At 53.5% G+C, this 27,664-nt stretch overlaps 2 protein-coding genes across 7 annotated transcripts; one reads left to right on the top strand and one right to left on the bottom strand.

Moving 5' to 3' along the window:
* Positions 1-54: 54 nt before the first annotated feature.
* Positions 55-25,799, bottom strand: SLC43A1 (solute carrier family 43 member 1). Of its 6 annotated transcripts, XM_032641342.1 has the most exons (15): positions 25,668-25,799; positions 24,219-24,385; positions 15,459-15,636; positions 15,279-15,334; positions 15,073-15,149; positions 12,644-12,736; positions 10,900-11,033; positions 9,557-9,735; positions 7,911-8,057; positions 7,780-7,815; positions 7,425-7,542; positions 4,798-4,939; positions 4,459-4,532; positions 2,287-2,410; positions 1,233-1,839 (listed from the first exon to the last, which is right to left on the bottom strand). In XM_032641342.1, exons 2-15 carry the CDS (start codon positions 24,370-24,372, stop codon positions 1,684-1,686), a joined length of 1,668 nt encoding a protein of 555 aa, XP_032497233.1. In that variant the 5' UTR covers positions 24,373-24,385; positions 25,668-25,799; the 3' UTR covers positions 1,233-1,683. The 6 variants fall into 6 exon arrangements, with proteins under 6 accessions (XP_032497232.1, XP_032497235.1, XP_032497234.1 ...); XM_032641341.1 differs by lacking the exons at positions 1,233-1,839; positions 25,668-25,799 and adding an exon at positions 55-1,216 and having other exon boundaries at positions 24,219-24,792; XM_032641340.1 differs by lacking the exon at positions 25,668-25,799 and having other exon boundaries at positions 24,219-24,798.
* LOC116758388 (serine/threonine-protein kinase LMTK3-like) lies at positions 24,449-27,303 on the top strand. The gene is made up of 4 exons (XM_032641195.1): positions 24,449-24,730; positions 24,939-25,286; positions 25,424-25,981; positions 27,053-27,303. The coding sequence occupies exons 1-4, from the start codon at positions 24,449-24,451 to the stop codon at positions 27,137-27,139; spliced, it is 1,275 nt and encodes a 424-aa protein (XP_032497086.1). The 3' UTR covers positions 27,140-27,303.
* Positions 27,304-27,664: the final 361 nt, after the last annotated feature.

The raw sequence follows: 27,664 nt of genomic DNA on the forward strand, positions 1-27,664 counted from the left end.
TAGCTTCCTGGAAGGTCCCTTGTCCTCAAAGACAGTGTCTTCCCTTGATGCAGGTAATTTTAAAGCCTCACTTTATTGCTAAAAGTAAATATGAATATAGCATAAAATGAAGCTCAAAATTTGCATGAAGTTTTATGATAAAACACTGTAAAGAATGTTACTTGTGACAGACCTCCCTCCAGGGATCCCTGGATAGGAAAGTTTGAGAGGCATTCCTTAGCATTCTCTCCAAAGCATCCTGCCCTTATCCCCTGTAGGGAGAAAGGCCAACCTCCCAGATGTACCCCAAACCCTGAGAAGTGGCGGGCAGGAGCAGAGGGCAGGATCTGGACTCCCTCCAGACACTAAGGGCAGGGTATGGTTGAGAACAGGGAGGTGAGCCAGACAGCCACAGGTGGACAGGCTGGCACTTCAGGTGTCCTACTTAATGCCCAGCTAAGCCTGGCTGAGGACAAGGGATGGGGTGTGGGAAGACACCCCCTTCCCCCAAGACACAGGCAGGTACATACCAGCCAGCCTCTCACTTCCCTTTTTATTTCCTCTAAGATCTGCAAGCAGCAGCAGCAGGGAGGGAACCCACCCTCCAGCCTCGGGAAGGGGCTTACCGCCCACGCGGCAGCATTCAGGACACAGCCAGCACCTCAGGCCCCTTTCCTCTGAGGGGCAGGGATTTTCATACCCACATGCACACACACATGCCTGCACACTCTGGACACTGCACGGCTGAGATCTTAGGGGTCACCTGTTCACTGATCCCACAAGCCCCCAGGAGGCAGCAGCAGGCAGACCCCTAGGCCCAGAGAAAGGGCAGGGCTGCACCCTGGTCTCCTCCAATCCCAGGAGCAAGAAGGTCTGATCCTAGCACGGGGGACATCTTCAGTCAATGGAGCACTGCTTTGGGGAATTTTTTTTTTCCTTTTTAACAAGTCCCTACAAAAATAGAACTTCTCTTGGTATTTATAGGTCCCCGGCGCCTGGCTCTGTGCGGAGGTTACAGGTAGAAAAGCCACGAGGCATTCCCTTTGGCTGCTCAGGCCTTGACTGCCTGTCACCCAGGCCCCTCAGAGGCCTAGGCAGTCACCTCAGGGCTGCCAAGCACCTTCAGGGGGCCCTCCCAGTGGGTGATGTACTCCCTCTGGAGCCGGGTGCGATAGTAGAAGAGGTAGCAAGGTAGCAGGAATCCCAGCAGTGAGAACAGCAGGAGGCCCAGATTCACCTTTAGGGCAAAGAGAGAGAGAGAGAGAAAAGCGAGTCAAGTGGGTACCTGTTCACCCTCATGACCCTCAGGGATCCTCCTTAGCCTCCCACAGGGAGGAGAAGGCAGCCATTTTTAGTCCAGGTCCTGGGCCAGCATGACAGACAGAGCCAGTACTTGCTGTGTGCAATCACTCTCCACCAGCATCTCACTGAATGCTCGGCGGCCTTACAAAGTGTCAGAGCCTGGTTTGAACCCCAGCTAATGCTGGTGCCCAAATGATCTGGTGCCGTCTGGGTAGCCTGGGCTGGGAACCTCGACCTTTGAGGGCGTTGGCAATGGGATCCCATTGGGAGTGGTGCTCCCAGGCGGTTAACAGCACTGGGGTGCCTCCTGGGATAGAAGGCCTGGGTCCGAGCCCACCTCCTGCGGGCTCGGACGCAGCGCACATCCCACCCTGCGTTACTCACGGTGTGGCTCTGGGCAAGTCATTCTAATCCGACGCACCTCCTTCTCTGGGCCATTGTGGCAACGAGCAGTACAAAACACACGGTGCGCTCAGCACCCGGTGAGCACTTGGGAAATGGCAGCTGTCGTTTCGTCACCATTGTGGGGAGTGGGTGGGCCCTCGAGGCAGAGATCAGCTTTAGGGAGGTGAGGTCAGTTCGATGTAAAGAAAAGCCTTTCCGACAAGACCCACAGCTGCCTCCTTGTACAGGACCGGCACCCCATCGCCGCGGGCGTTTGACTAAGAGGGTCTGGAGGAGCCCCTTTCTAGGGGCTCTGGAGAGAAGATCCCTGCATCGGGTGGAACTGGACTGGATCAGGACTGGGTCACTGTACAAATCACCTGGGAGCTGCCCGGGCCCAGGCCGAGAGATGCTGATTCAGTAGGCTGGGGAATCTGTGGGCAGGTGTGACGGACAGCCAGCTTGGGAGCCCCCTGATTAGAGACCTCCAAGGTGCCTCCTGGCTGAGATGAGAGCGAGGGATCCCATCACATACAAGAGCCCCTATCCTCAACTCCTTGGGTGTACCCAGGAAGGGGGATCCTGTTGCCCCCATGCCACCCCCCCACCCCGACTTCTCACCCAGAAGGGCTCTCCTTTCAAGGGTCCCACCATGGCCATGAAAAGCGGCTGCTGGAGCAGGGCAAACACAGCACTGATGAGGGATTGCAGGCCCGTCAGTGTCCCGAAGTGGTTGGACGGGTACCTGTCAATGAGAGGAGGGCGCATCGTGAGGGGCGTGGTCCTCTCCAGCCCCACCCTTTGTCCCGTCCCTCCCTAGATATCACTCTTTGTTAGCCAGGCAGGGCAGAGCTTAAGAGTTCAGGTTCTCTGCATGTGCCCTGGCCTCAAGGGTGTACGCTGTGACTGTGACTTCACAGCTACTGAGCTGGGTTCTGACACCTACTGTCTGTGTGATAACAGCAAGTTACTCAACCTCTCTGAGCCTCACTTTCTTCCCTAAAAACAGGGATAGCGGGCTTCCCTGGTGGCGCAGTGGTTGGGAGTCCGCCTGCCGATGCAGGGGACACGGGTCCGTGCCCCGGTCCGGGAAGATCCCACATGCTGTGGAGTGGCTGGGCCCGTGAGCCATGGCCCCTGGGCCTGCGCGTCCGGAGCCTGTGCTCCGCAACGGGAGAGGCCACAGCAGTGAGAGGCCCGCGTACCGCAAAAAAAAAAAAAAAAAAAAAGAAAAAAAAAAAAACAGGGATAGCACTAACCTCACTGGGCTGTTTGTTTATTCTTTTAACACATATTTATTGAGCTCCTATGACGTGCCAGGTACTGTTCTAGGTGGATGGAGATACAGCAATGAACCAAACAGATAGGGAGGTGGCATTCTGGCGACGGGTGGGGGGTTGGGGGGCGGCACGCAGGTGGCTGTCACACAACAAGCAAGAGAAATGCACCGTTGGGACTTCCCTGGTGGTCCAGTGGTTAGGGCTCTGTGCTTCAACTGCAGGAGGCATGGGTTCGATCCCTGATCTGGGAACTAAGATCCCACATGCCGGGCGTGGCCAACAAAGCAAAACAAAACAAAAACGCACAGTGTGTTAGAAAGTGGTAAGTGCTATGGAGAGAAGTTCAGCAGAGAGAAGGGGGTGAGGGTATCTAGGGAGTTGCGACTGTAGACAGGATGGCCGGCAGAGGCCACCGAGACAAGGACAGCTGGAGAAAGGCCTGGAGAAGGTGAGACGGCTGGGAGCCTTGTGGGTATCTGGAGGAAGCACGTGCCAGGAAGACAGGACAGCAAGTCCAAGGGCCCTGAGGAGGGAACACACATAGGGTTTCTGTGGCATGAGGCAGCCATGTGGGAAAAGCAGGTGAGCGAGGTGGGGAGGTGAAGGAAGAGGTCCCTGGGCGGGGGGGTGGACCCTGTAGGGCCTTTTAAGCCATAATGAAGCCTTTGGCTTCTTCTCTACGTGAGATAAGACGGGCAGTTGTGGAGTGACGTGGAGAGACTTATGTCCTAACAGGTGTCTCCAGCTCCTGTGTTAAAAATACGGAGGGAAAGCAAAGGTGGACGCAGGGACGGTCAGGAGGCAGCGGCAGCGGCAGTAATCCAACCCAGGGGGTGGCACCGCTGGAGATGCTCGGAAGGGCTGGGTTTGGAGGCTGTGGAATGTGGAGCGGGCAGGCTCGCCGGTGGACTGGATGTGGGCTGTGAGGAATGAGGGCGTGGAAGCAAGGACGACTCCAAGGTCCGGCTGGGGCTGCCCTCAGAGGTCTGAATGAGGGCGTGGGGTCAGCATCTCATGCCACGCCCACGATGGAGTCATAAGCGCTCCAGGACAGTTACAATTTTGTCACCGCTCTTTTACTCCATCACACACTGCGAAGACCCTCAGCCGTGGAAACCAGGAGGAAAAGGGAACAGGGCCAGGGGGGTGGGGCAGGGGAGGGGGTTGTTCGACATGAAGCAGCGAAGTCAGGAGGCAAGCGAGACTGCCGTCTGGAGGTTTCGACAGGGCTGACACGGGGAGAGAGGCCACTCCAGGGGCCGCTCCCGAGAGCAGACATAGGACCCAAGTGCCATGCAGCCAAGGATCTCAGCTGCCCCTAAGGGAAGACGTTCTGACAGTGGGGCAGTGGGGCGGGCTGCCTTTGAGGAAGGGAGCTCCCTGCCACTAGGAAGCTGGGGGGAGGGCAGCGAGCCAGGCAGCCTCCAGAGCCTCACCAGCCCCGACACAGCAGCAGCCCAGGGAGGCTGCGGAAGGGCGCGCTCAGGGGAGCCCAGGAGCCCAGCTGACTCACACTGCTGCGTAGAGGCCTCCACAGGCCGAGTGGTAGAAGCCTCGGACCACGGTGTGCAGGACAAAGGTCAAAAACTGAAACCAAAAAGAGAGCGGGGAGAGCTGAAGAGCTGTGTGGACACAGGAGGGAGGGCGGTGACAGTGAGGAGCCTGCACGCGCCTGCCCCCTCCCAACCCAACCTCCTACAAACACTTCCTGGACGGCCCAGAAGACAGACCCAGAGGATGGGAGCCCTGCTTCCTGGAAAGCACCTGCCGGGTGAAGCGTGCCCGGGGCGGCACTCTGCAGGGCGGGGAGGGCGGGGAGAGCGGGGAGAGCGGGGAGGATGGAAGTCGGTACCTGGAGGTGTAAGCTGTCGATGAGGCAGGTGATGCCGAAACCCACGAGCAGAAGGTTGGTCAGAGTGAAGGCGTTGATGGCATTGGTGAGCTTTTGGATCTTGCGGTAGCGTGGTCTGACGGACTTGGTGGCCACGCCGTCCCTGAGGAGAACAGGCCGTCACCAGCCGCTGCCCCGACCTCCTTGGCAGCCCTCCCCACCCCCTGGGTTCTCAGCCTGGTCCCTCCCCTTTCAGAGTAGCAGAAAAGGGAGAAAGTCATTCCTCCAGCCCTGTGTTTCTCAAAGCGTGGCTCCCCCAGCATCAGCTGGAGCTTTTCTTTAAAATGCAGATTCCAGGGCCTTGCCCCAAACATCAGAATCTCGGGTGGTGGGCCCTGGAATCTGCATTTGGAAAACTATCTCCTATTTCGTAAGCACACTGAAGTCTGAGAATCGAGGATGGGAAGGAAGGTGGAGAATGGGGAGCTCTCACACCATCTCTCATCAGAAGCCCCCCAACAAAAGTGTCCCTGCCCACCAGCCTAGACAAAAGTAGATGACACTCTAGGGACAGCCGCTTGGCCCCTGACTGCCCAGCAAGCCCCTCCCTCTAGCATAATCAAGGGCTCTGAGTCTGGCCCAAAGGAGAGGTCAGCAGGCTGAGACAGATGAAGACAGGCCGCCCCACTGGTCCGAGAGAAGGGCCCTGCTGATGGACCATGGCCGTCAGAACAGAGCGTAGAGGAGGAAGGCTGGGTACCAGGGCCAGGGTACCACTGGTGGGGTGGGAAGCCGCATCCTTAGTGACTTCTCTCCTAGTCTCCCTCTCCCATCATCTCAGGACAAACAGGACCGTTTGGATCAACACAAAAAGAACACAAGCCGTCAGGAGACCTTCGTGCGAGACCCAGTGGTGTGGGACTTCCCTGGTGGTGCAGTGGTTAAGAATCCGCCCGCCAATGCAGGGGACACGGGTTCGAGCCCTGGTCTGGGAGGATCCCACATGCTGTGGAGCAACTAAGCCCGTGCACCACAACTGCTAAGCCTGCGCTCTAGAGCCCACGAGCCACAACTATTGAGCCCACATGCTGCAACTACTGAAGCCCACGCGCCTAGAGCCCGTGCTCTGCAACAAGAGAAGACACCGCAATGAGAAGCCCGCGCACCATGACGAAGAGTAGCCCCTGCTCTCCGCAACTAGAGAAAGCCCGCGCGCAGCAACGAAGACCCATCACAGCCAAAAATAAATAAATAAATAAAATGTGGTGGGGAGAAAAAGACCCCTTGGTGGTCTCCAGCCCACAGGACGGCCCCGATGATCCCCGCATCCTGCATTCACACCCTGGTACAGTCCCCTTCCACAAGGTTCCAGAGTTACTCTGTGTGCCTATAGAAGACAACCTCACTCGTGTATGTCACTTCTGAGATGACGTCATGACAGACCTTGTTGCTTCTGTCCTGGTGTCCCCCCCTCAGCTGTCTTGCTCTGGGGCCAGCTAGCTGCCGTGTCATGAGCAGACTATAGAGAGGCCCAGGTGGGGAGGAACCGAACCTCCTCCAATGGGCACACGAGTGAGCTTAGGAGTGACTGTCCAACCCGTCAGTACTTCAGATGACTGCGGCCCTGGCCAACAGCTTGACCACAACCGTATGAGAGACCCTGCTATGGTCTGAATGCTTGTGTCCTCCACAAATTGTTATGTTGAAATCCTAATGCCCATGTGATGGTATTAAGAGGTAGGGCCAGGAATTCCCTGGCGGTCCAGTGGTTAAGACTCCAAGCTTCCATTGCAGGGGGCCCGGGTTCGATCCCTGGTCAGGGAACTAAGATCCCACAAGCCGCGTGGCAGGGCCAAAAGAAAACAACAACAAAAATAGAGGTAGAGGTAGGGCCTCCGGGATTTGACTTGTGCCCTTATAAAGAGGCCCCACAGAGCTCCCTAGGTCCTTCTATGTGAAGACACAACGAGAAATTTTACACCCAGAAGAGGACCCTCTCCTGACCATGCTGGCACCCCGATCTCAGACTTCCAGCCTCCAGAACTGTGAGAAATAAATTTCCATTGATTATAAGCTACCCTGTCTGTGGTATTTTGTTATACCAGTCTGAACAGACTCAGACAGACTCTGAGACAAAACCACCCAGCTAAGTCATCCCCAGATTCCTGACTCTCAGAAACTATGAGATAATAAATGTTTGTTGTTTAAAGATGCCAAGTTTGGGGGTGATTTGTTATATAGCAGTAGATGTCTAATACACCAACTCTATCTCTTTCTAACCGTAAGAAGGCTTTAGAGCGTACTCTTTATAACAAAGGTTCTGGAATCTATTACTAAATGCTGTGTGATCTTGGGTAAGTTAGTTAACCTCTCTGTATCAGCTCCTCACCTGCGAAACGAGGATAATAATATAGGTACCTACCTCCGGGAGCTGGTGCAGGACTAAATAGGACAATGCAAGTGCCTAGTGCACAGTCAGCATTTGACATCAGCTATACTTATTATCAAGCCAGCCAAGTCCCCTCCTAGTGTCAGTTTCCTCATCTGTAAAATGGGGATGTACCCCTTCTCTCCCAGGGCTCTTGGGAGAATGAAATAAGATGCTGGATGTGAAAGCACAACGCTGTCACCACCCCTGGGTAGGTCACCTAGCAGTGGGGGTGTCCACGCAGTCCTTGATCCGCCAGTCCATGACGTAGCCAATGAGAGGGCAGGTGAGAAGGCACGACAGCTGCATGGCCCCAAAGACGGACGAGTAGAACTCAACTGGGCAGGGCAGGAAGAGAAGTGGGGTCAGGAGCTGCCATGACAGATGCCAGCAGCCTAGTGGGCACTGTCACCCACGCCCAGCAGAGGAGAGAAAATGACAAAATCACCTTCTTTTCACCCCCAAATTCTTAGATCCCCAAAACGCCCAGGGTGACAAGGGTGGGTCCAGGCTCCCCCGACAGCAGGCAGTGGCGGGGTGGGTGTGGGCAAGGACCCGAGCTTTTGTCCCCCTACCTGTCTCTGTCACCCTTTGTTTCAGGTCGTCCGTCTCTGTTGGGGGTGGAGGGGGAAAGCCAGGGTGAGAGGAGCTCAGCCAGGGTGACCCCTTGCACCTCCAGCCCCCAGTGGGCTCGGCTGCACCTCACCATGCTCCTGGCCGCCAGTCACGATGTACTCCAGCATCTTGTTCATAGCGGCCATGTAGAAGATGACCCGCAGCTGGGTCATGCCCATGGTGAGGAGGCTCCACAGGAAAATGGGGGAGCAGAGGCTCTTACGCAAGGGCACAGACTCTGGGGAGACAGCAGGAGGTGCCCCTGAGCCCCAGATCTTCCACTTGCCTCTGCATGTCCCAGCTGATGCAGTTCTAGCAGAGGCTCTGACGCTATGACTTCGGCGAGGGATCAGTTTCTTCAAAAACGAGGGTTCAGCTTTACTGGCCTCCAAGTTCTTGCCCAGCTCTATCACTATCTCACCAGAGCATTTTCTTTTCTTTTTTGGCCACGCTGCATGGCTTGTGGGACCTTAGTTCCCCAGCCAGGAATCGAACCCGGGCCCTCAGCAGTGAAAGTGTGGAGTCCTAACCATGGGACCACCAGGGAATTCCCTCACTAGACATTTTCAGGTGACCTCCAGGTGTGTACCGTAGGCTTGGCATGGTAATAATAACTCGAGCTACTATTTATTAAGCACTTGCTATGTGTTGCACTCTTGACAGGTATTATCCCATGTAATCAAATTGTACAACAACCCTATCTTCAGCACATTCTACAGATGGGGAGACCGCAGCTCAGAACGCTCAATGACTTGCCCGAGCTCATGGGGCTGGAAGGTGGGATGCAGGTGGGATGGACTCAGCTCACGCCTGTTAACAACTCTGCCATGGGAGGACCGGCAGTGGGGATCAGACTCATACCTTCACAGCATTTTCAGTTTGCAAAGAGCTTCCACGTCCCTGTCTTCATTCAATCCTCACAACTAACTTCCCTGTGAGGTGGGTGTTCTTACTGCTAGTTTAAGAGACAGGGGAGGGCTTCCCTGGTGGTGCAGTGGTGGAGAGTCTGCCTGCCGATGCAGGGGACACGGGTTCGTGCCCCGGTCCGGGGGGATCCCACATGCCGCGGAGCGGCTGGGCCCTTGAACCATGGCCACTGAGCCTGCGCGTCCGGAGCCTGTGCTCCGCAACGGGACAGGCCACAACAGTGAGAGGCCCGCGTACCGCAAAAAAAAAAAAAGAGACAGGGAAAGTGAGAGCAGGGTTAAGTGATCTACCCAAGCCACATGGCCTGCAATTGGGAAGCAGGACTCAAAGCCCCATCTCCTGACGCCCAGGCCCATCGTCCTTCCACTAGTCACAGAACTGTCACCTTGCAAAGTGGCCCAGGCAGAAGGCAGGTGCAGCTCCTCCTGTAGCCAGCAGGAGGCGCCAAGCAACCAGGTGTCAGAGGACCCAGACTGGAGGCTGGCTCACCTGCAGTATCTGATGCAAGAGGCTTGGAGGTTGCAGGGAGCCCTGAGGAAACCAGCCCTCCCACAGGCCTGGGCACCCTGCCTCATTCTGGAAGCTGCCCCTCCCTCATCCCAGAAAGAGTACCCCTGAATCTGAGCTTCCCAGAGTTCCCTGGGACTTTGATTTGCCCCCATTCTAGAAACAGGGAGCAGGCCCACCTCTATGAGGGGGTGTGGTGAGAACTGAAGAGGAGAGAACGAGTACCTGGGCATGATGAGCTCGCTACGCGCGAGGACCCACCCTCTCCGTCCCCCACGGCCGGCACCTTGACCAGCCACTCACTCTCGGCAGACTTTTCTGAGATGTCACGAACGTCCTGAGACGAGATGAAGATGTCTGCCCCCTCCTCCAGGCTGGGGGCCTTCTGGCTCAGCCGCTGGCCCACGGTGGTCACATAGGTGTAGAAGCGGTCACCTGTCACCTTGTGGTCCAGGGCCAGCCCTCTGAGCTTGATCTTCTCCCTGCCAGTAGCCAGGCCACAGCACGTGGGAACCAGCCACACAGAGCCCCCCTCCAACAGCCTGCCTCTAGGGGGTGCCAAGCCCCCCTTTAACCAGCACTGACGGGCCCACTGACAAGTTCCCAAGGGCAGGGCTTGTGTCTGTGTGTCTCAGAGCCCGGCCCAGGGGCCAGCTCAGCACACGCTAAATGAAGGACGGATGCGCCGTTTTCCACTTGGGCTGTAGCCACGGAGGCAGCATTGAGAACCCAAACTCCGGGGTGGGGGGGCGGAGGGAGGGATAAACTAGGAGATCAGGATTAACATATACACACTGCTATATACGAAATAGATAACCAACAAGGACCCACTGTATAATACAGGGAGCTCTACTCAATATTTATAATAACCTATAAGGGAAAAGAATCTGAAAAAGTATACATATATATATATATATATATGAATCGCTTTGCTGTACACCTGAAACTAACACAACATTATAAATCAACTATGCTTCAATAAATTAAAAAAAAAAAAGAACTCAGACTCTGGAGTTCTGATTCCAGCCTTAGATTCCCCCCTCCCCCCTTCAGTGGTACGACCTTAGGGAAGTCACTTTGTTCCCTGTGCCTTTGCTATGAGTGGAGTTAATAACAGAACCCACGTCACAGAGCTGACAGAATGAGCACTGAGCACAGTGCCTGGCACACAGGAGATGCTCCCTCAGCATCAGCTATTTGACTGGCACCCTAGGTGCCTGGTTGTGGGGCATCACTCCAGCCCCCTGGGGAACTGATTGGGGGGGTAGGTAAAGTTGGCATTCAGGTTGCCCCACAAAGGGTGGGATTTCATTCCTCTGTTCCCCCCCTTTCTGGGTCCCCGTAGCACATGGCACTATTGCAACGGTCCCTCCTACTCTGATCCCATCCTCCAAACCTGGACAGAAGAAGACAGTCCCCACGTTTTGGCTGCCTGCTTTATGCCTGATCTACTCAGAACACCTGCAGGTGGGTGGGATCAGGCCCACGGTTCAGATGAGAAAGCGGAACTTGGAAAGCTCAGATGATCGGCAAATCTTGGTTGCTCTGAGTCCACAGCTGCTTCTGTACATCATACCACCACACCCCGACCTCCAGATCTGCAGCGGGGGGGTCACCCTCCCACCCCACACACCCCGGTCACTCACTTGTAGTTGACTTCCTCCGGTGAGGGAAAGGCTTCACTCGGCCAGTTGAAGGCACAGTTGAGAAAGATGAGGCAGGCCAGGCTTGACCAGGTAAACATGATGACCATGAAGGACACGCCGGCATCATAGATCAGCTGTCGGGGGAGGGGACGGGCCATGGAGGAGGCTGCCCAGCCCCAGGCCCGCGTCCTCCAGCTGGAGGTAGAACCCAGGCCCCAGAGGCCTTAGAGAAGGTCTCTTCTACCCCATTCCTTGTACCCAATTTGCAGGCAAAGAAACCAAGACCAGAAGTTAAGAGCTGGATCTAGAAGCCCCACCATCCTCTTCCTTTCTCACCCCAGCCCCCCTCAAGAGGTGTGAAATAGTTTGCACACGGTACCGAAGGGGCCGGCCACAAGCTCAAAATGTCTTTGAAATCTCAATTATTATCTTAAAAAGACACACCAGTGTTGCCTTTGACTCCATACACGTTTTGTTTTCACATGAAAGTCATTTCATTTTATGTACGAGAGAGAACGATGAAAGCGCCTAACCGTGTTTTTCCTGCCCCTTCTGGGCACCCTCCCTGGGGGAAAGACAAACCCAGTCTGAGAAGCCTTATCTCACCTTGCACAGGTGTGACAACTGAAAGAGGAGGGGCGTGTGCAAGCACTCTGCCCACAGCCTCCCAACCCCGGGACAAGCAGGTTCTCTATCGATTGGGATTCTGTGCCAACATTGCAACTGCTCTAGAGAGGAAGCCAGGTATGTAGAAATGTCCTGCCTGCCACCCTCTGCCTGGGATGGCTGCTGTCTCCCCTCCACTCAGGCTCCAAGCTCCAGTGCTGCCTGGGAAAACTGCTCCTCCTGGGCCGCAGGCTTTGGGGCTCTTTCTTCCCCGGGAGCAGGACAGAACTTCAAAGGGCCACACCGCCAAGATCTGGTTCCTCAAATCCCACTGCCTTAGTCAAGGGAATGGGGACCCCCAGCTCCAGGCCTGCTCCTACCTGAACAATTGTTGGTCACCCCCATCAGTGTGCTCTCCACCTCCTCTGGCGATGGATGCTGAGCGAGTACCTTCTAAACCAATAAATTAACTGCCCAAGGCAGAATCTGAGGGGCATGGTGCGGCCCAGCTGGAAGGGTACTTTGATATCAGAGGGAGGAAAGAGGCCCCAAACTTGCCCAGAGCTAGAACTCAGGCCTTCCGGCTCTAGGTCCGCCAGGCTGACCTGTCTAGGAGCTGGCCAGGCCTGAATTAGCTTGGTGACCTTGGACCCAAGTCATCCAGCTTCTTCAGGGCTGGGGAAGGAGATATGGCCTGAAAGGTGGGCTGAGGCCAAAGAGGCGAGGGCCTTGAAGGCATGTGAAGGGGTTGGACCCGATTCTGTAGGCGAAGCAGAGTGGGTGGATGAGCTAGTCCTCCAACTAAGGTCATTCTGGAAGTCACGTGAATGGCAGCTTAGAGAGGGAAAAGCTTGGAGGCAGGGAGATCAGCTGAGAAAGCACTGGCCCAGGAGCGAGGATGAAGGCCTGGACGGAGCAGCAGAGAAGTCAGACCCACTGGTCCACAGCAGCGCCTGGGCTCTTCCCATGATGCTGCAGTGCTTTGCCCTGCCATGGTGGGAACTGACCTCCACCTGGCAGGAAGTAGGTCACCAGATATCCTATGCGCCCAGCCCCACCCAGGTCTTGCGTCAAGGCAGAAGGAAGGCCAAGCGACCTCACTGCCCACCAGCTGCCCACTCCCCAGGCAGCTCCATACCTTGATTCCCGGGTACGTGATGGCAGAAGAGGCATAGGAGCCGATCATGAGGGCCATGAAAGTGGAGCGCAGGTTCCCAAACATGTTGGGCAGCTGAGAGAGGAGAGCAGTGTCAGTGAGCAGGGAGACCCTGACACCTGCCCAGGGCTCCCCTTTCTCCGCCCGAGCAAGCTTGGAAGCTTCTAGCCCAGTAGTCCTCAACGTGAGCTCCAGGAACACCAGCCCCAGAGTCGCAACAGAAAAGTTCTAAGGCAAAATCAGGGTCGGAAACTGGGCTGTACTCCCCTCCCACACAAAGAAGTGCCCACAAAGAGAAGTTTTGTTTAACCCCATGGTTTCCCAAGTTACTTTTTTTTTTTTTTGCAGTATGTGGGCCTCTCACTGCTGCGGCCTCTCCCGTTGCGGAGCACAGGCTCCGGACGCGCAGGCCCAGCGGCCATGGCTCACAGGCCCAGCGCTCCGCGGCATGTGGGATCTTCCCAGACCGGGGCACGAACCTGTGTCCCCTGCATCGGCGGGTGGACTCTCAACCACTGTGCCACCAGGGAAGCCCCCAAGTTCCTTATTTATGGAACCCCTTAATCATGACTCGCCTCTTAATAACCCATGGGTTAGGTGTTTAAGAAACACTAACCTACAGCAACTCCTTTGACAGATGAGAACACTGAGGCCTGGAGCGGGAAAGGAACGTACTCAAGCTCACAGAGCATGTTACTGACTTTCTCCCCTGTCCTGGCCATCCGAGTTCTATCCCAGAACCCAAGGCTGTGACCATGGCTGGCTCTGTAACAGGATGGTGCCCCTTAACCTTCTCGGTGGCCCCAGAGGCCCCCAGTCCATGGTTTCTACTGAGCCAGGACAAGTAACAGGATGACTAGGGAGGTGAGGGTGGGAGTAGGGGGGAAACAGGGCCAGGCCAGGTGTCCAGAAGAGGAGGCTCTGACCCGCAGGGCAGACCCAGAATTCCTACCAGTAGAGAACTGACCGTGTGTTCTACTCACTGGCCTGAGCTGGGCCCTCAGGGGAGGGGAAAGCAAAGTCACCCAGCCCTTTGTGTGCTCCCACCTCTCCCTCCTCCCCCCAGTCCACAGATCGTCTTAGATGCCATGCAAAGCTAAAACCCTCTCCACAGAGGGAAGAACGGGGCTCCAGAAGGGGATCTCAAATAGCTCTGGAGGGGAAGGCGAATAAACACAGAGAACTGACCCATCAACCTCGAAGCTGCTATGAAAAACAGCTGCGGCCGCCCTGACCCCCCCCCGGCACCCTGTCTGTGCGAGGCGGGCTGCAAGGACGCCATGGAGAAGCGCTAGGGCCGGGGGAGCGGCGGGGGCCTTGGCGCCCCTCACTACCCCCCGCCAGGGTCCGAGAGCGCTGTCTCCGCCCAGCACGGCCCAGGCCGGCCTGGCTGGACCGGCAGGGCGCTGGTTGTCCCGGCTCGGATCTGTCCTGGCCCGCGAGCACCTAGGCCCGGGGGCGGGACCGGAGCCGGGGGCGGGACCGGAGCCGGGTCCTGTCATTGGTTGGAGATTACGGTGGCGGAGCAGGGGGCGGGCTGCGGGCGGAGAGCCCCCTAGGCCCCAGGGCAGGGTTCAAGGTTAGGCCCCGGAGGGCAGGGGAGAGAAAGGCTTTAGGGCCTTGAGCCAGGGTGCGCAGCGTGGAGAAGGGGCTGCGGAGGGAGGCGGGGATGAAGCGATCCGCTTCCTTAGAAAGTTGTGAAATGTCCTGGGCTGGAATTAAAGGCAGTTCCTGGGCGAGGTGAAATTCAGCCAAAAAACACCCAGTTTGGCGGTCAGGCGGCCCTCCTCTGAGATAAACAGCCCGAGGCTGGCCCGGCCAGGAACCCCTCCTCCCACCACACACGCTGAAGCCTTTAACCCTTCTGCACTCACTCGCGTATACACTTAGAGTAACACACGCCAAACACACATGTAAGAGGTCAAGCCAAGTGAAAAAGCCCTTTCTGTGGGTCAAGCACAGTCAAGTGTCGGCAGTATTATATGGTTCAACCTAACACACTCACAAACACATCTACCTACCCATGGACAGCACCACATATACACGTGGCAAACAAACACACGCCCACTGTCTCAAGCTGCCCACCGCCCTTACTTTCGCATTACCCAGTTTTATTCTTTCCAGCACTTACGACTAGGGATATCATTTATTAGTTCACTTGTTTTTAGGGTTGTCTGTTCCCCCAATTCCTGAATATAAGTTCCAGAAAGGTGAAGAAGTTGTCAGTTCTTTCTGTGCTGTGGCCCCAGGACAGAGTTCAACAGATGTATGGGCTTGGGACACACACACACACACACACACACACACAGACACACACGTGCATTTGATCTGCGTCCACAGGCCCTTCTCCCACCCTCACCCTCACTCACTCCTGGGTGACCTGCTGCCGAGTCGGGACCTGTCATACTCACTGTGAGTGAAGAGAATGTTAGGCAGATGCCGCCAAAACCATTCAGGGACAGGGCCAGGAATATCAACGGAGACAGAACTGGGAAGCGGAGAGGGATGAATGAGGCACTGGGGAGCTGTGGGAGGCTAAAGGCAGGAGCTGGGGTAACACCCACCTTCATCCCACCCATTCTTTTCCTGTGGGGACACGAGAGGCCAGACATCTCACCTTTGGTGTCCCAAGAGGCCAGGGCCATGAGGGTGCAGGATGCAGCGAAGCAGGCGCTGTGGAGATGCAGGGGAAGGGGGAGGGGCTGAACACTCTGTGCCTCCCCTCCCCCTGCCGCACCAGTCCTGCCCTGCAGCTCCCCAAAGCCCCTTCCAGTTCCCCACAGCCCAGCCACCTCACCTGCCAATCAGCCGCATGGGCCGGGGCCCGAAGCGGTCCATGAGGATCCCCAGCGGCAGAGTGGTGGCACTGAGCACGAAGGAGCCGATGGTGAAGCCCAGGTTGAGCATCTCTTCCTGCTGGTTACAGCTCAGCCACTGGCGCTGCTCATCCTGGCTGGTGTTGGTGGTGTTCACAGCTGAGGAGGGGAAGGGAAAGGCAGCACGTGACCGCGGGAGCAGCTGGGCACAGGACAGAGGCCCGGGATCAGGGGTCCTGCACTCAAGTCGCATGCCTCTGCTTGGCTGCTAACTAGGTGACTTTGGAATTATGCCTACTCTGGTGGGGAAGGGGCTCCATAAACGGCAGCAATCAGTATCTGACCCGGGGAGAGTCATATACCCAACCTGAGGCCTCAACTAGCTCAAATGGAATCACGGACATCGAAGTATTTACCAAATTGAAATATTCACTCAGTGTCCGAGCTTAAGGGGTTGAGGATCTCCAATAGGATCCAATAGGAAGCACCCTCGAATCCAGGACAACATCAGTGGGTGATGCTCAAATGATGTAACAAGAATTCCCTTAAAACTTAGAGGACGCTTCCCCGTACATGACGTTCTGATAAAATAAGAGCTACTATTTGTTGAGCATTTAACTGTGTTCTAGGCATGTTCTCAGCGGTCACTGTCTTAACTCACGACAGCCCCAGGAGTCAGCTAATAAAGTATCCCCACTCTCCAGATAATGAAACTGAGGCGCAGAATTAGGACCACGGCACCGCCCCCCGGTGCTCCTCTTCAAGTCCACCTCCGAGAAGACGCGTCCTCCAGGTAAAAGGCCAACTTGGAGTTGTGTCAAGTTCATGAAAAAGGCTGGTGGCGTGGGAAGGAGGCGGGTTTCATTTCACCCAATGCTCAGTGAGTCACGAGGTGGCGGCTCCCCTGCCTCCTACTTGTTACTTAGGCATCACTGCCAAGGGCAAAGTCAGGGTGCACCTGGAAGGTGGACAGACCAGGGTCTGAATTCCCACCACCATCCCTACTAGCTGTGCAACCTTGGACAAGTAACTTCCTCTCTTTGAGGTTCAGGCCCCTTGCCTGTAAAAAGGAGCAGAGAATGCCTAACCCAGGCTCCTTAGGAGATTCAGTTGGAGAAGGGTCCTGGCCCAGAGAGGGTGTCCTGAAACAGCTGATGAAGGGGTAGATGATGGCCCCCCGGGGGAGCCACGGTGTGGCGAGCCTCTTCTCTAGGTGCCGGGGAACTCACAGTGAGAAAGACAGGAAGCTCTCAGCTCTCATGGGGCTTGTATTAGATAATAAACAAGGAAACAAATGGACACTGATATAAAGAGTCACAGGTGCTATGAAGAGAACAAAACAGGAAGATGTGACAGTGCTGAATGCTGGGAAGGGGAAGTATCTGCCCTCCGTGGTGACAGTGACCCCTGACTTCAGGTATCCAAAGGGCATGCAGACAGCAGAAAGCTGACATAAGGAAGAAGAGAATGAATTCTTTTCAAAGCATGAGTGCTGGTCAACCAGAGGAGAAAGCCCCTTGGGCAATGGGGTGCTCAAGTACCTGAAAGAAGGGGTTAGGGGTTTAAAGCACACAGCCTCTGGGGTTCAGTCTAGCCCCCCCCCGCAATTTAGTGATCTTCATCGTCACTGTTCATTTCTCCACCAGGTTTGTCTGCACCTGTTCAGACATCTACTGTACGACAGGCACTGTGTCGGGACAGCGGGTAAAGCAGGAAGAAGTGCAATGCTAATTTAGACCAGAGGCTACAAACAGGTGACCAGCAATGAACCCCACCCATATTTTGCTTGGCTTGCAAATTTTAATTGGGTGCCAGTTTAAAATCAGGAGTTATCACCTAAAAATCCAGAAGTCTGGCTTCTCTTTAGTAAGTCAGAAGATCTGGCCATCGCTGGAGCCGAGGAGAGACCACTCCTTTCCAGCAGGGCTTGCCTTCTCTAAGTCGCCCACGTCCTCACCTCTTCATGAGCTCTCAGACATCTGCCATCTTCTATCTGGCCTGATTGGCCCAATTATTATTAGGTTTTCTATTGAAGTATATTTGACACGCAATATATTAGTTTCACGTGTACAACATAGTAATTTGATGTTTGTATACATTACAAAATGATCACGACAGTAAGTCTAGTTACCACCTGTCACCAGATGTACTATTACTGACTGTATTCTCACACTGGACATTACCACCCAATTGTTATTAACTGCCTGGCCCCTGTTGGCATCTGAGTTTGCAGCCCCTGAATTAGACACGGTCCCTGCTCCTCAGTCTTTCACAATCAAATGACACTTTCCATCACTAGCCCTCAACTAATTAATACCTACTTTGTGCCACGCTTTTCCATATAGTATATCATTTAATCTTCACAACCCTACAAAGCGAGTGTAATGATCCCCATTTTATAGACGATGAAGCTCCAAGAAGCAAGGTATGTCACAGTGACACAACTTCTTCCAGGCAGGCCTAGATTCACACTCAAGATCCTCTCCAAAGCCAACACTTCCCCGTTACCCCAATGGGCCCCTCTATCCTGAACAGGGCAGCTTAGTAAGTTTTCAAAGCCTGCGCTAGCGCTGGCGAGGAAATGTGTTCTTGTATTGGTGGAGAACTCCAGCCTAGTGCATGGCGAATAACCCAAGGTCAATTAATGCGTTCACTTTTCTGGTTTAAATTGATCAGCCTCTTGTGAGTTTGACTAATAAGAGCTAGTTCCTAAGGCCTGATGACTCTGAGTGGTTGGAGAAAGCCAGACTTCTTTTTTTTTTGCAATGTACTTTTCATTTTTTATTAATTTTTATTGGAGTATAGTTGGTTTACAATGTTGTGTCAGTTTTTGCTGTACGGCAAAGTGAATCAGTTATACATATACATATATCCACTCTCTTTTAGATTCTTTTCCCGTATAGGTCATTACAGAGCATTGAGTAGCGTTCCCTGTGCTACACAGTAGGTTCTTATTAGTTATCTATTTTATTTTTTAATATTAATCATGTTTTTAATATTATGTTTTAATAATAATGTTTTGATATGTTGGATAAAATATGTGATGGAAAATTATTACAACTGTTTTTAATTACTTTTATTTTATCTACTTTTTCATATTTCTTCCCTTGTTTAATTTTTTAGAGTCTATTTCCTTTTCTCCCCCTAAATTGAAAGAAACAGTTAATATCAATAGCTCTTGCTACTTCTGTTTTCTTTTGCATTAAAAAAAATTTTTTTTATTGGAGTATAGTTGATTTACAATGTCACATTAGTCCTTATTAGTTATCTATTTTATATATAGTAGTGTGTATATGTCAATCCAAATTTCCCGATTTATCCCTCCCCCTCCCCTTCCCCCTCGGTAACCATAAGTTTGTTTTCTACATCTGTGACTCTACTTCTGTTTTGTAAATAAGTTCATTTGTACCTTTTTATAGATTAAGCCAGACTTCTGAACCAAGAGGGAAGCCAAGCCAGCATGCAGAGACCTCTGTCCATGTCCATTACAACAGGAGAGGTCTTTGACATCTAACCTCTCCCATTTTATAGACAGGTGAAGCATGGGGTGCATATGCAGTACGTTAGTGATAGAGGTGGGCTTAGAAGCCAGAGAAAATAGCGTTTCTCAAAGTGTGGTACGCACAGCATGTGCGCACTCAAGATGGGTTTAGAGGTACAGATGACCCTTGAACCTCAGGGGGTTAGGGGCCTCAACCCTTCCCCCGTGCTTTGGAAAATCCGCCTGTAATTTAGTCAGACCTCCCTTTGTGGGGTCCCTCCGTATCTGCGTTTCTGCAGCTGCCGCTTCATCCAGCCACGGAGCGTGTAGTCCTGTACTATTTACTGTTGGGAAAAATCCTAAGCAGTTCAAACCCGTGTTCAAGGGTCAACTGTACAGGTAATGGTTTTTGATGTTTCATAGTTATTAGTTATTTGAATGTGTATCAAACACACATATACATATATGTATGTATTAGAAATATATACGTATGATGTATGTGTGTATGTGTGTCTGAGTAACATCAAACTCAAGGTTCCAAGAGTATTACACATTTTTTTTTAAACAGGATCTTTAGTTTAATTTAATTTAATTAATTAGTTAATTATTTTTTGGCCACGCCGCACAGCTTTCCGGATCTTAGTTCCCCGACCAGGGAATGAACCCTCACCCCCTTTAGTGGAGGCGCAGAGTCCTAACCACTGGACCGCCAGGGAAGTCCCAAGAATATTACACTTTAAAATGAGGCTTTTTATTTTTTAAAAAGTGGATTGATTTAAAAGGAAGTATTAAGTAAATAATAGTACCTATGGCACACAGAAATGGTAAAATCATGAAGGTGAACTGCAAATGACTAGGTCTAGGAAACACGGGAGAGAGGATCACGGTTAAGCATTCTTCATGTCCAAATTCTGGCTCCACTAGCTGTGCTGCTGAAACTCAGAGGTTCTGCTATCCCATCTATGAAATGGGGATAGTGACTGCAGCCATGTAAAAGGTGGGCTCTAAGGACTGCTGCACACACACAGTACTCACAAAATGATCCCAGGTCTCTGAGCCCTTCCTCACCATCCCCCACCCTTGCCCCATCATTCATTCTCCTGCAGCTGACATAGCCACATTCACCACAACACCCGCAGAACTGGGCTCTGGCTACTTGTCTTCTCTGTGACGGGGCTCCCCCAGGGGAACTCTTAATCCTAAGGCCTCGGAGAAAGGTTCTGGGGCTGAATACTCACTCGGCTCCTTATTTATTAGCTGTGTGACCTTGGGCAAACTACTTAGCGTCTCTGAGCTTCAGCTTTCCCTTCTATAAAAAGAGTTGTTGTGAGGACTAAAGATCTAACTAGCAAATAGTCAACGCTTGATGAACTTTAGCTACTGTTTTATTATTTTGGCACTTATGCTGGATATGCAGTTGTGTGTGAGAAGCTGAATTACCCCTGCCCACTTCTGAGTAAGAGTCCTCTTTAGCTGTGATGCCCCAACAGGTGGGTCAACCATCTACACCAGGGTGTACCTCAAAAGAGGGAGAGCAGAAACCTGAGAAGACAGAGGGTGTGGCCAGGGAACCCCAAAGCCCACACTAATGAGCACCTCACTAATGAACTTGGGACTTCCCTGGTGGTCAGCGGTTAAGATGCCACGCTTCCGTTGTAGGGGGCACAGGTTCAATCCCCGGTCATACAAAAATTAACTCCAAATGGATCAAAGGTTTAAATATAAGAGCTTAAACCTTAAAACTCTTAGAAGAAAACACAGGCGTAAATCTTTGTGACCTTAGATTAGGCAATGGTTTCTTAAACATGACACCAAAACACAAACGGCAAAAGAAGAGACAGCTTGGACTTCATCAATATTAAAAACTTTTATGCTCCAGACCTAGAAAACAAACTTACGGTTACCAAAGGGTAAAGGAGGAGAGGGATAAATTAGGAGTTTAAGATTAGCAGATACAAACTACTATAGATAAAACAGATAAACAACAAGGACCTACTGTATAGCACAGGGAACTATATTCAATATCCTGCAATGAACCATAATGGAAAAGAAGAATATACATAGATGTGTGTGTACATATATATATACACATATGTATATATGAATCACTTTGCTGCACACAAGAAACTAACACAACATTGTAAATCAACTATACTTCAATTTTTAAAAAATAATCCAAGAAAAGAAAGAAACTTTTGTGCTCCAAAGGACACCATGAAGAATATGAAAAGACAACCCATGGTGGGAGAAAAATTTTGCAAAAACTATATCTGATAAGGGACTTGTATCTACAATACAAAGAACTCTTACAACTCAATAATAAAAATAACCCAATTTAAAAATGGGCAAAGGGGGCTTCCCTGGTGGCGCAGTGGTTGAGCGTCCGCCTGCCGATGCAGGGGACACGGGTTCGTGCCCCGGTCCGGGAAGATCCCACGTGCCGCGGAGCGGCTGGGCCCGTGAGCCATGGCCGCTGAGCCTGCGTGTCCAGAGCCTGTGCTCCGCAACGGGAGAGGCCACAGCAGTGAGAGGCCCGCGGACCGCAAAACAAAATAAAAGGGCAAAGGATCTGAATAGATATTTCTCCAAGGAAGAAATACCAATGGCCAATAAATACATGAAAAAGATGCTCACCATCATTAGCCACTAGGGAAATGCAAATCAAAGCCACAAAAATATAACACTTTATGTCCACGAGAAGGGCCGTAATAAAAAAGATAAACAATAACAAGTGTTGTCTAGACTGTGGAGAAACTGGAACCCTCCTACGCTGCTGGTGGGAATGTAAAATGGCCCAGCCACTTTGGAAGACAGTCTAGCAGTTCCTCAGAATGTTAAACATAGACTTACCCTATGGCCCAGCAACTCCATATGGAAGGAAAGCATATGTCCACACGGAACCTGAACACGAGTGTTCACAGGAGCGTGACTCACAATCGCCAAAAAGTGGAAACAACCCACATGTCTGTCAACTGTCGAGTGCATAAATAAAATGTGGTAGCAAAGGACTTGGAAAGGAACCAAGGCTTGATACGTTTGCCAACATGAATGAACCTTTAAAACATCATGCTAAGTGACAAAAAGCCAGTTATAAAAGATCACCTATTATAAGATGCCATTTATATGAAATGTTCAGAATAGGCAAGTCTATTTTTGTCATAGGCAAACCTGTAACAGAAAGTAGATGATTGGCTGCCTAGTGCTTGAGGGTAAAAGAACAGGTTGGGGGAGAGGTACTGCTAGTGGGTCCAGGGTGACTTTTTGGGGTAGAGAAAATGTCCTAAAATTGGTTGTGGTGATGGTGGCACAACTCTGAATAAACTAAAAACCATTAACTTGTATACTTTAAATGGGTGAATTGTAACATATGTGACTTATATCTTAATCTAGCTCTTATCCATATTTTTAAAAAGGTGGAAGGGTGGGCAGCAAAAGGGAAGGAGCTTTGGGGATGATGGAAATATTCTAAATATTGACTGTGGTGACGGTTCCCGAGGTGTGTAAATTTGTCAAACCTCATCAAGATGTGTGATGTAAATTAATCTTCAATAAAGTTGATTAAAAAAACAGGTGGGGCTGCCCTGGTGGCGCAGTGGTTGAGAGGTCTCCTGCCGATGCAGGGGACACGGGTTCACGCCCTGGTCTGGGGAGGATCCCACATGCCGCGGAGTGGCTGGGCCCGTGAGCCATGGCTGCTGAGCCTGCGCGTCCGGAGCCTGTGCTCTGCAACGCGAGAGGCCACAACAGTGAGAGGCCCGCGTACCGCAAAAAAAAAAAGCAGGTGGAGAAGGCAGGAAGAAGCCACCGGCTGGGCAGCAGCAGCAAAGGGCAGGTCTCTCCAGCCTCCAGGGTAAACAACTCAAAGGGGACCTGGACTCCTGGCCTCTATTGGCAAAGGGATCCCACATCCCTCTGTTTGGTTCTCAGCCACCCTGGAGCACCCAGCACTTCACCCCAAGCCAGCTCCTCCTGACCCGACCTGCCTCCCCCGGCCAGCTGCCAACTCTAATCTCCACGTCCTCAGGCTCCACGGCGCCCTGCAATTGGGGCCAGGATATGCAAGTGCATCCTTGCATCCTTGGTGCTACCTGCTGCCTCCTTACAGATAAGGCTGGCGGGGGGGTGGAGCAGAGTGGGTGCTGCCCAGAGATCAAGAGCACCCCAGCTCCACCCCCCAAGGCAACGGTTTTCTCCCACAGCCAAGGCAGGCGCCTGCAGGGAGTGGAGTTGAGGAGTTGGGAGAAGCTCGGAGAAGCCAGCAGAAGCCAGGAATGACCCTAACATTGATCAAGCGCTGTTGACACCCAGCACAGATAACTTACTCTTTTTCCCATTTTGCAGGCCCAGCGACTGAAGCTCAATGTTTTAGGGAACTCGCCAATGTCACCCAGCTGCTAAAAGTGGTGGAAGCTGGGATTCTAACCCAAGCTGGCCTTCTTCCAAAGCCTGTTCCACAGCAAGGAGGTTGGAGGAAGAGGATGGGGGCGGGGGGGTGGAGGGCCAAACTCCACATCCCTCGAGCTCCTTAGGCTGAGCTTGCCCGCACAGCTCTCTCCTTCCCAGAAAAGAAAGATACCTATCAGATCACGAGAGCCTCAAGTCCCAGACACTAGGAAGGGTGACTCCTTGCCTCCAGGCACCTGAAGACGGCAGGGATGTGGCTACTGCTCCCAAGGATTGTTAGAATTCTCACTCCTGCATCCACAGCCCCTGATTCAAAGCCAAGGTGACCAAAGTGGAAAACAGGGACCGTCCTCAAGTGGGGGTCTGGAGGAAATGAGGCCATTAACTTTGTACAAATGGTTCCTTGACGACCTGGGGGCTCGAGTGGCCTGGAAAAGGAGAAGCACACTGCCTCCCCCTCCCTTTACAATCAAATCCAGCTTGCAGGCTCTCCTTTGCCTCACTCAGCCTTACAATAGCCCTAGAAAGAAATCCCTCACCCAGCTAGTAGCTGCTGCACTTCTGGGAGTCGCCACCTTGCTCGAGACCTGAGGCTGCAAAGGGATCAGTCCCAGGATCTGGACGCCCGCAGGACACCTGGCGTTCAGTGAAAACTGGATTCGAAGAATGAGGTAGAGTGGGTCATTCTCTAGAGGAAGTTTGAAGAGGTCAAGAAGTGGGGCCGCCCAAACCCCTGCGGAGTGCTCGGTCTTGAGCAGCCCGGCTTTCTGTCTCCTTGGCCACCTGTCCTTTGCCGGCGACCACCTTCCCCCTCTGCTGCCCCTCCCGAGCCCCACCGGCCCCTTCTCGGGCATACCTGAACACATGCTGGAATAGAAGCCCTCGTTCTTGAGCATGATCAGCAGGGAGCTCCAGCCCAGGAGCACCGCGGAAAAGAAGAGGTTCTCCAGCACGGCCGTGCACGCCATCCACCAGCGCCTCCGGTACGCCTCCTCCAGCGTGGGGGCCATACTGGTCGCGAGCCTGCCCAGGAGCAGAGCACTGAGCGAAGGGCCCAGAGGACCGAGAGAAGCATCCTGTATCATGATGGCTCCCGAGACCCCTCGAGCCAGCCCGCAAGGGGGCCTTCATGGAGGCCCCATAGAGCCCTGGGCTTCCCAGCGGGTGCCGCCGAGCTGGCTCTGGGCGCTCTGGCAGCGCCAGGGGCGCACGAGGCGCTGGGCTCCCGCCGTGTCACTATCAGAGACAAGGAAGGTCCTGTCTGTGCGCAACAGCTTCTTGGCGCGCTGCCGGGATCTTCCACCCTGGCCAAGGCACGCAGAGCCCGGCTCCCGGGGACCAATCCCGCACTTCCCCAAGTCCCCAAAGGTCAGCAAGGGTCAGGGCGCGCTCTGAAGCAACCGCTGGCCAGTATCCGGCCTCCCGCTCCAGGAAGGACCCCCAGAAGCAAGCAGGGGTAGGAAGGGGAAGTCTGATGTTAGCTCAAGGACACCCTCCCCTCTTCCTGTTGCCCCTATAAGACCACTCCTCTTCTCTGGGGCCGGGCTTCAGCAAGCCCTCCCCCTTTCCGCGCTAGGCGACCCAAGTCCCTACAGTCTCTCGGTCTAAGCCGACAGCTGCCACGTGGAAGGAGACCCAGGCAGGCCCTCCAGCGCCGCCGGCGCCACCCACTCACACGGGCACCCAGCTGCGAGCCGGGGAACATGCCCGCCCTCTCTCGCCCGGGGAGGGGGCTCGGGCACCCGCAGGAAGTCCGACGGCCGCTGACTTTATAAGAGCAGTGGCGGCGGAGGGGCTGGCGGGAGGGTGGGTTTACCGGAGAAAGAAGGAGCCCGAGCACCCACCCCCACCCCCTCCGCCTAGGCCACGGCCGCCGCCGCGGGAGGAGACGGGGCGCGGGCGGCGCGGGGACGGAGAGCGGCCGGTGAGACCGAGAAAAGCAGGGAGGAGAGGGGACAGGAAGGGCAAGAGAGAAAGGGCGCGAGGGAGCGGAGCAAAGCACGAATGCCTTCGCCGGAGGGCCTCAGTACTCTCATCTGTGAAATGGGGCTTTGCATTTAGGAGTTCCCGCAGGTCCGTTCGAACTCCGACAAGAGTGTTTCTCTAAACGGAGGCAGTGCAGCAAGAGAGGGCGCCGAGGGGCCAGACCAAAGGGGAAGGAGGGACGCGCTTGGAGAGGCGGGACCCACGGGCTCAGGTAACGGGTCTTTCTTGGGGAGCCTGGAAGTGTCGGTGGGAGCCAGCCGGGTGACTCTCAGAGAACGTTCAGCCCGGGACCCGGACCCCAGCCGCACCCGCTGCTCACCTCTGATCCGGGGCAAAAGCGCCTCCTGTAGCCGCCGACCGGTCGGGGAGCGGCGCGTGCACAAATTCGGCGTCCGGTGTCCGGCGGGCCCAGCTCGGAACCGCAGCGGCGCTCGGGGCTTCTCTGCGCGCCGGGTCTGGGCGGCCTCGGAGATTCTGCCGGACAGCCTGGTGTTCTCACCGCCTCGGTCCCATCGGAAGAAGTCGGGGAACGGGAACCCGGCGGGCGCCACCAATCCGCGAAATGAGGCTAGGACGAAGTGGATCGACGGAGTGAACAGTTGTACTTACAACCGGCCGGGGCTGCACCCCGAGGTAGGGGCGGGGGCTCCCTTCCCTAACCCTCCCCCTAGGTCGAGTTTCACGGGCACGTGACTCGTCCTCTGGTCCCCAGATACTCTCCCCGGCACACGCCCCTGCACCTAAAATGTCCACCCTTACTCCCTCTCCCTCCCCTCCCCCTCGGCCCCCCAGACAGAATCGGGGCAGCGTCCTCTGTATCCTCGGTCAAAACAAAGAACAACTCGGCTGGAGCAGACTGACCGCGATGCAGGGCAGCCTTGGGTGGGGTTTTGAACTGTGCACTTGGGAGTAGAGTTTTCCGAGAGGCAGAATGACCCGGGTTTCTTTGTGAAGTTAGATCGAGGTCTGAGAATGGACTTGAAAACTGGCCTGGGTTATCTTGAACAAGTTGCTTAACCTCTCTGAGCTTCGGTTCTCATAACAATAGTACCTACCTTACAGCAGTACCCACAATAGTACTGCCGAGAGGTGGGGGCTGGAATTGGGGGTTGTGAGGCAGGTAAAGTGCTCATCACAGCGCTTGGCACAAAGTAAGCATAGTAAATGTTCACTGTTGTTGTTACTACTGTCATTATTATTATTTTAGAAGATGTGGTGATGGGATGCTTCCAGCCACTTATTGATTCCTGGTAAATCTCTCAACCTCCCAGAGCCTCAGTTTCCTCATCTGTAAAATAGAGGGTGAACTGTGGTGTGGATTAATGGGATGAGGTCAAGGGCAAATAGATACAGATGTGAGTTTATTAGTGTGTAGAGAGTGATATTCGTGATACTCACAAAGCTCTGTGGGCATGTGAGCAACTGCCCAGGAAGTTCCAGACCCCAGACAGGAGGGGCTCTCTGAACGGCTGAGCCATCTAGCCACGAGAGGAACTTACATTTGCCGAGTGGCTACTATATGCTGGGCACCTTCCAAACAAAAATTATCATTAAATCGTCCAAACATTACAGGCTCATCTACACCTCAGAGCTTTTCACAGAGGGAGAAGACTGGAGGCTGGCAGCTGGAAAATGGTGGGTAGAAGCAGGATGCAAAGTCAGGTCTGTCTGGCTTTGAAAGTGTGGCCCTTTCCATTCCTCCAGGTCGGGAAGAAACAGCAAGAGCAAAGGCTTAGCAGCAGAAAATGCACAAGGAGTTCTCTCTGGCAGGAGCACAGTGTCAGGCTCTGATGCTTTCACTTCTCAAAATGAATTACTGGCTCCCAGAACTTCCACATCAAGGTCAAACTCCTTAGTTTCGCACAAGGGGCCCTAGAATAAGGACCCCCATGCTCAAGGCGGTCATGGATCGATCCCTTTGAGAATGCAATAAAGTTTTATGAGTCCATTCCCTATGAAAATGCCTGTGTGAACATGAACACACGCATATATTTACATTTAATTTCCAAGGGTTGTGGAACCCCTCTACAGACTCTAGGGGTCCATGGGCCCCCGTGGCTGAAATGCTTGCCGCTCCTTATCTCCAACCCACATTTTGATATTTTCCCCATGTGAACTGTCAGCTCCATGGGGGCAAGGGTCTGGTCTGCTGTGGTCACTGCTGTATCTCCAGCACCAAAAACAGCACCTGGCACCTAAGACGCATTCAGTAAATACCTGTGGAATGAAGTGTGAAGCCAGCTGGTTTCACACCTCCTGCCCTTTGCACCTGCTGTTCCTTCTTCATTTCTTTTTTTTTTTCCTACATATTTATTT

The sequence above is a fragment of the Phocoena sinus genome, chromosome 8, assembly GCF_008692025.1.
Source record: "Phocoena sinus isolate mPhoSin1 chromosome 8, mPhoSin1.pri, whole genome shotgun sequence".
In the NCBI taxonomy this organism is placed as follows: Eukaryota; Metazoa; Chordata; class Mammalia; order Artiodactyla; family Phocoenidae; genus Phocoena; species Phocoena sinus.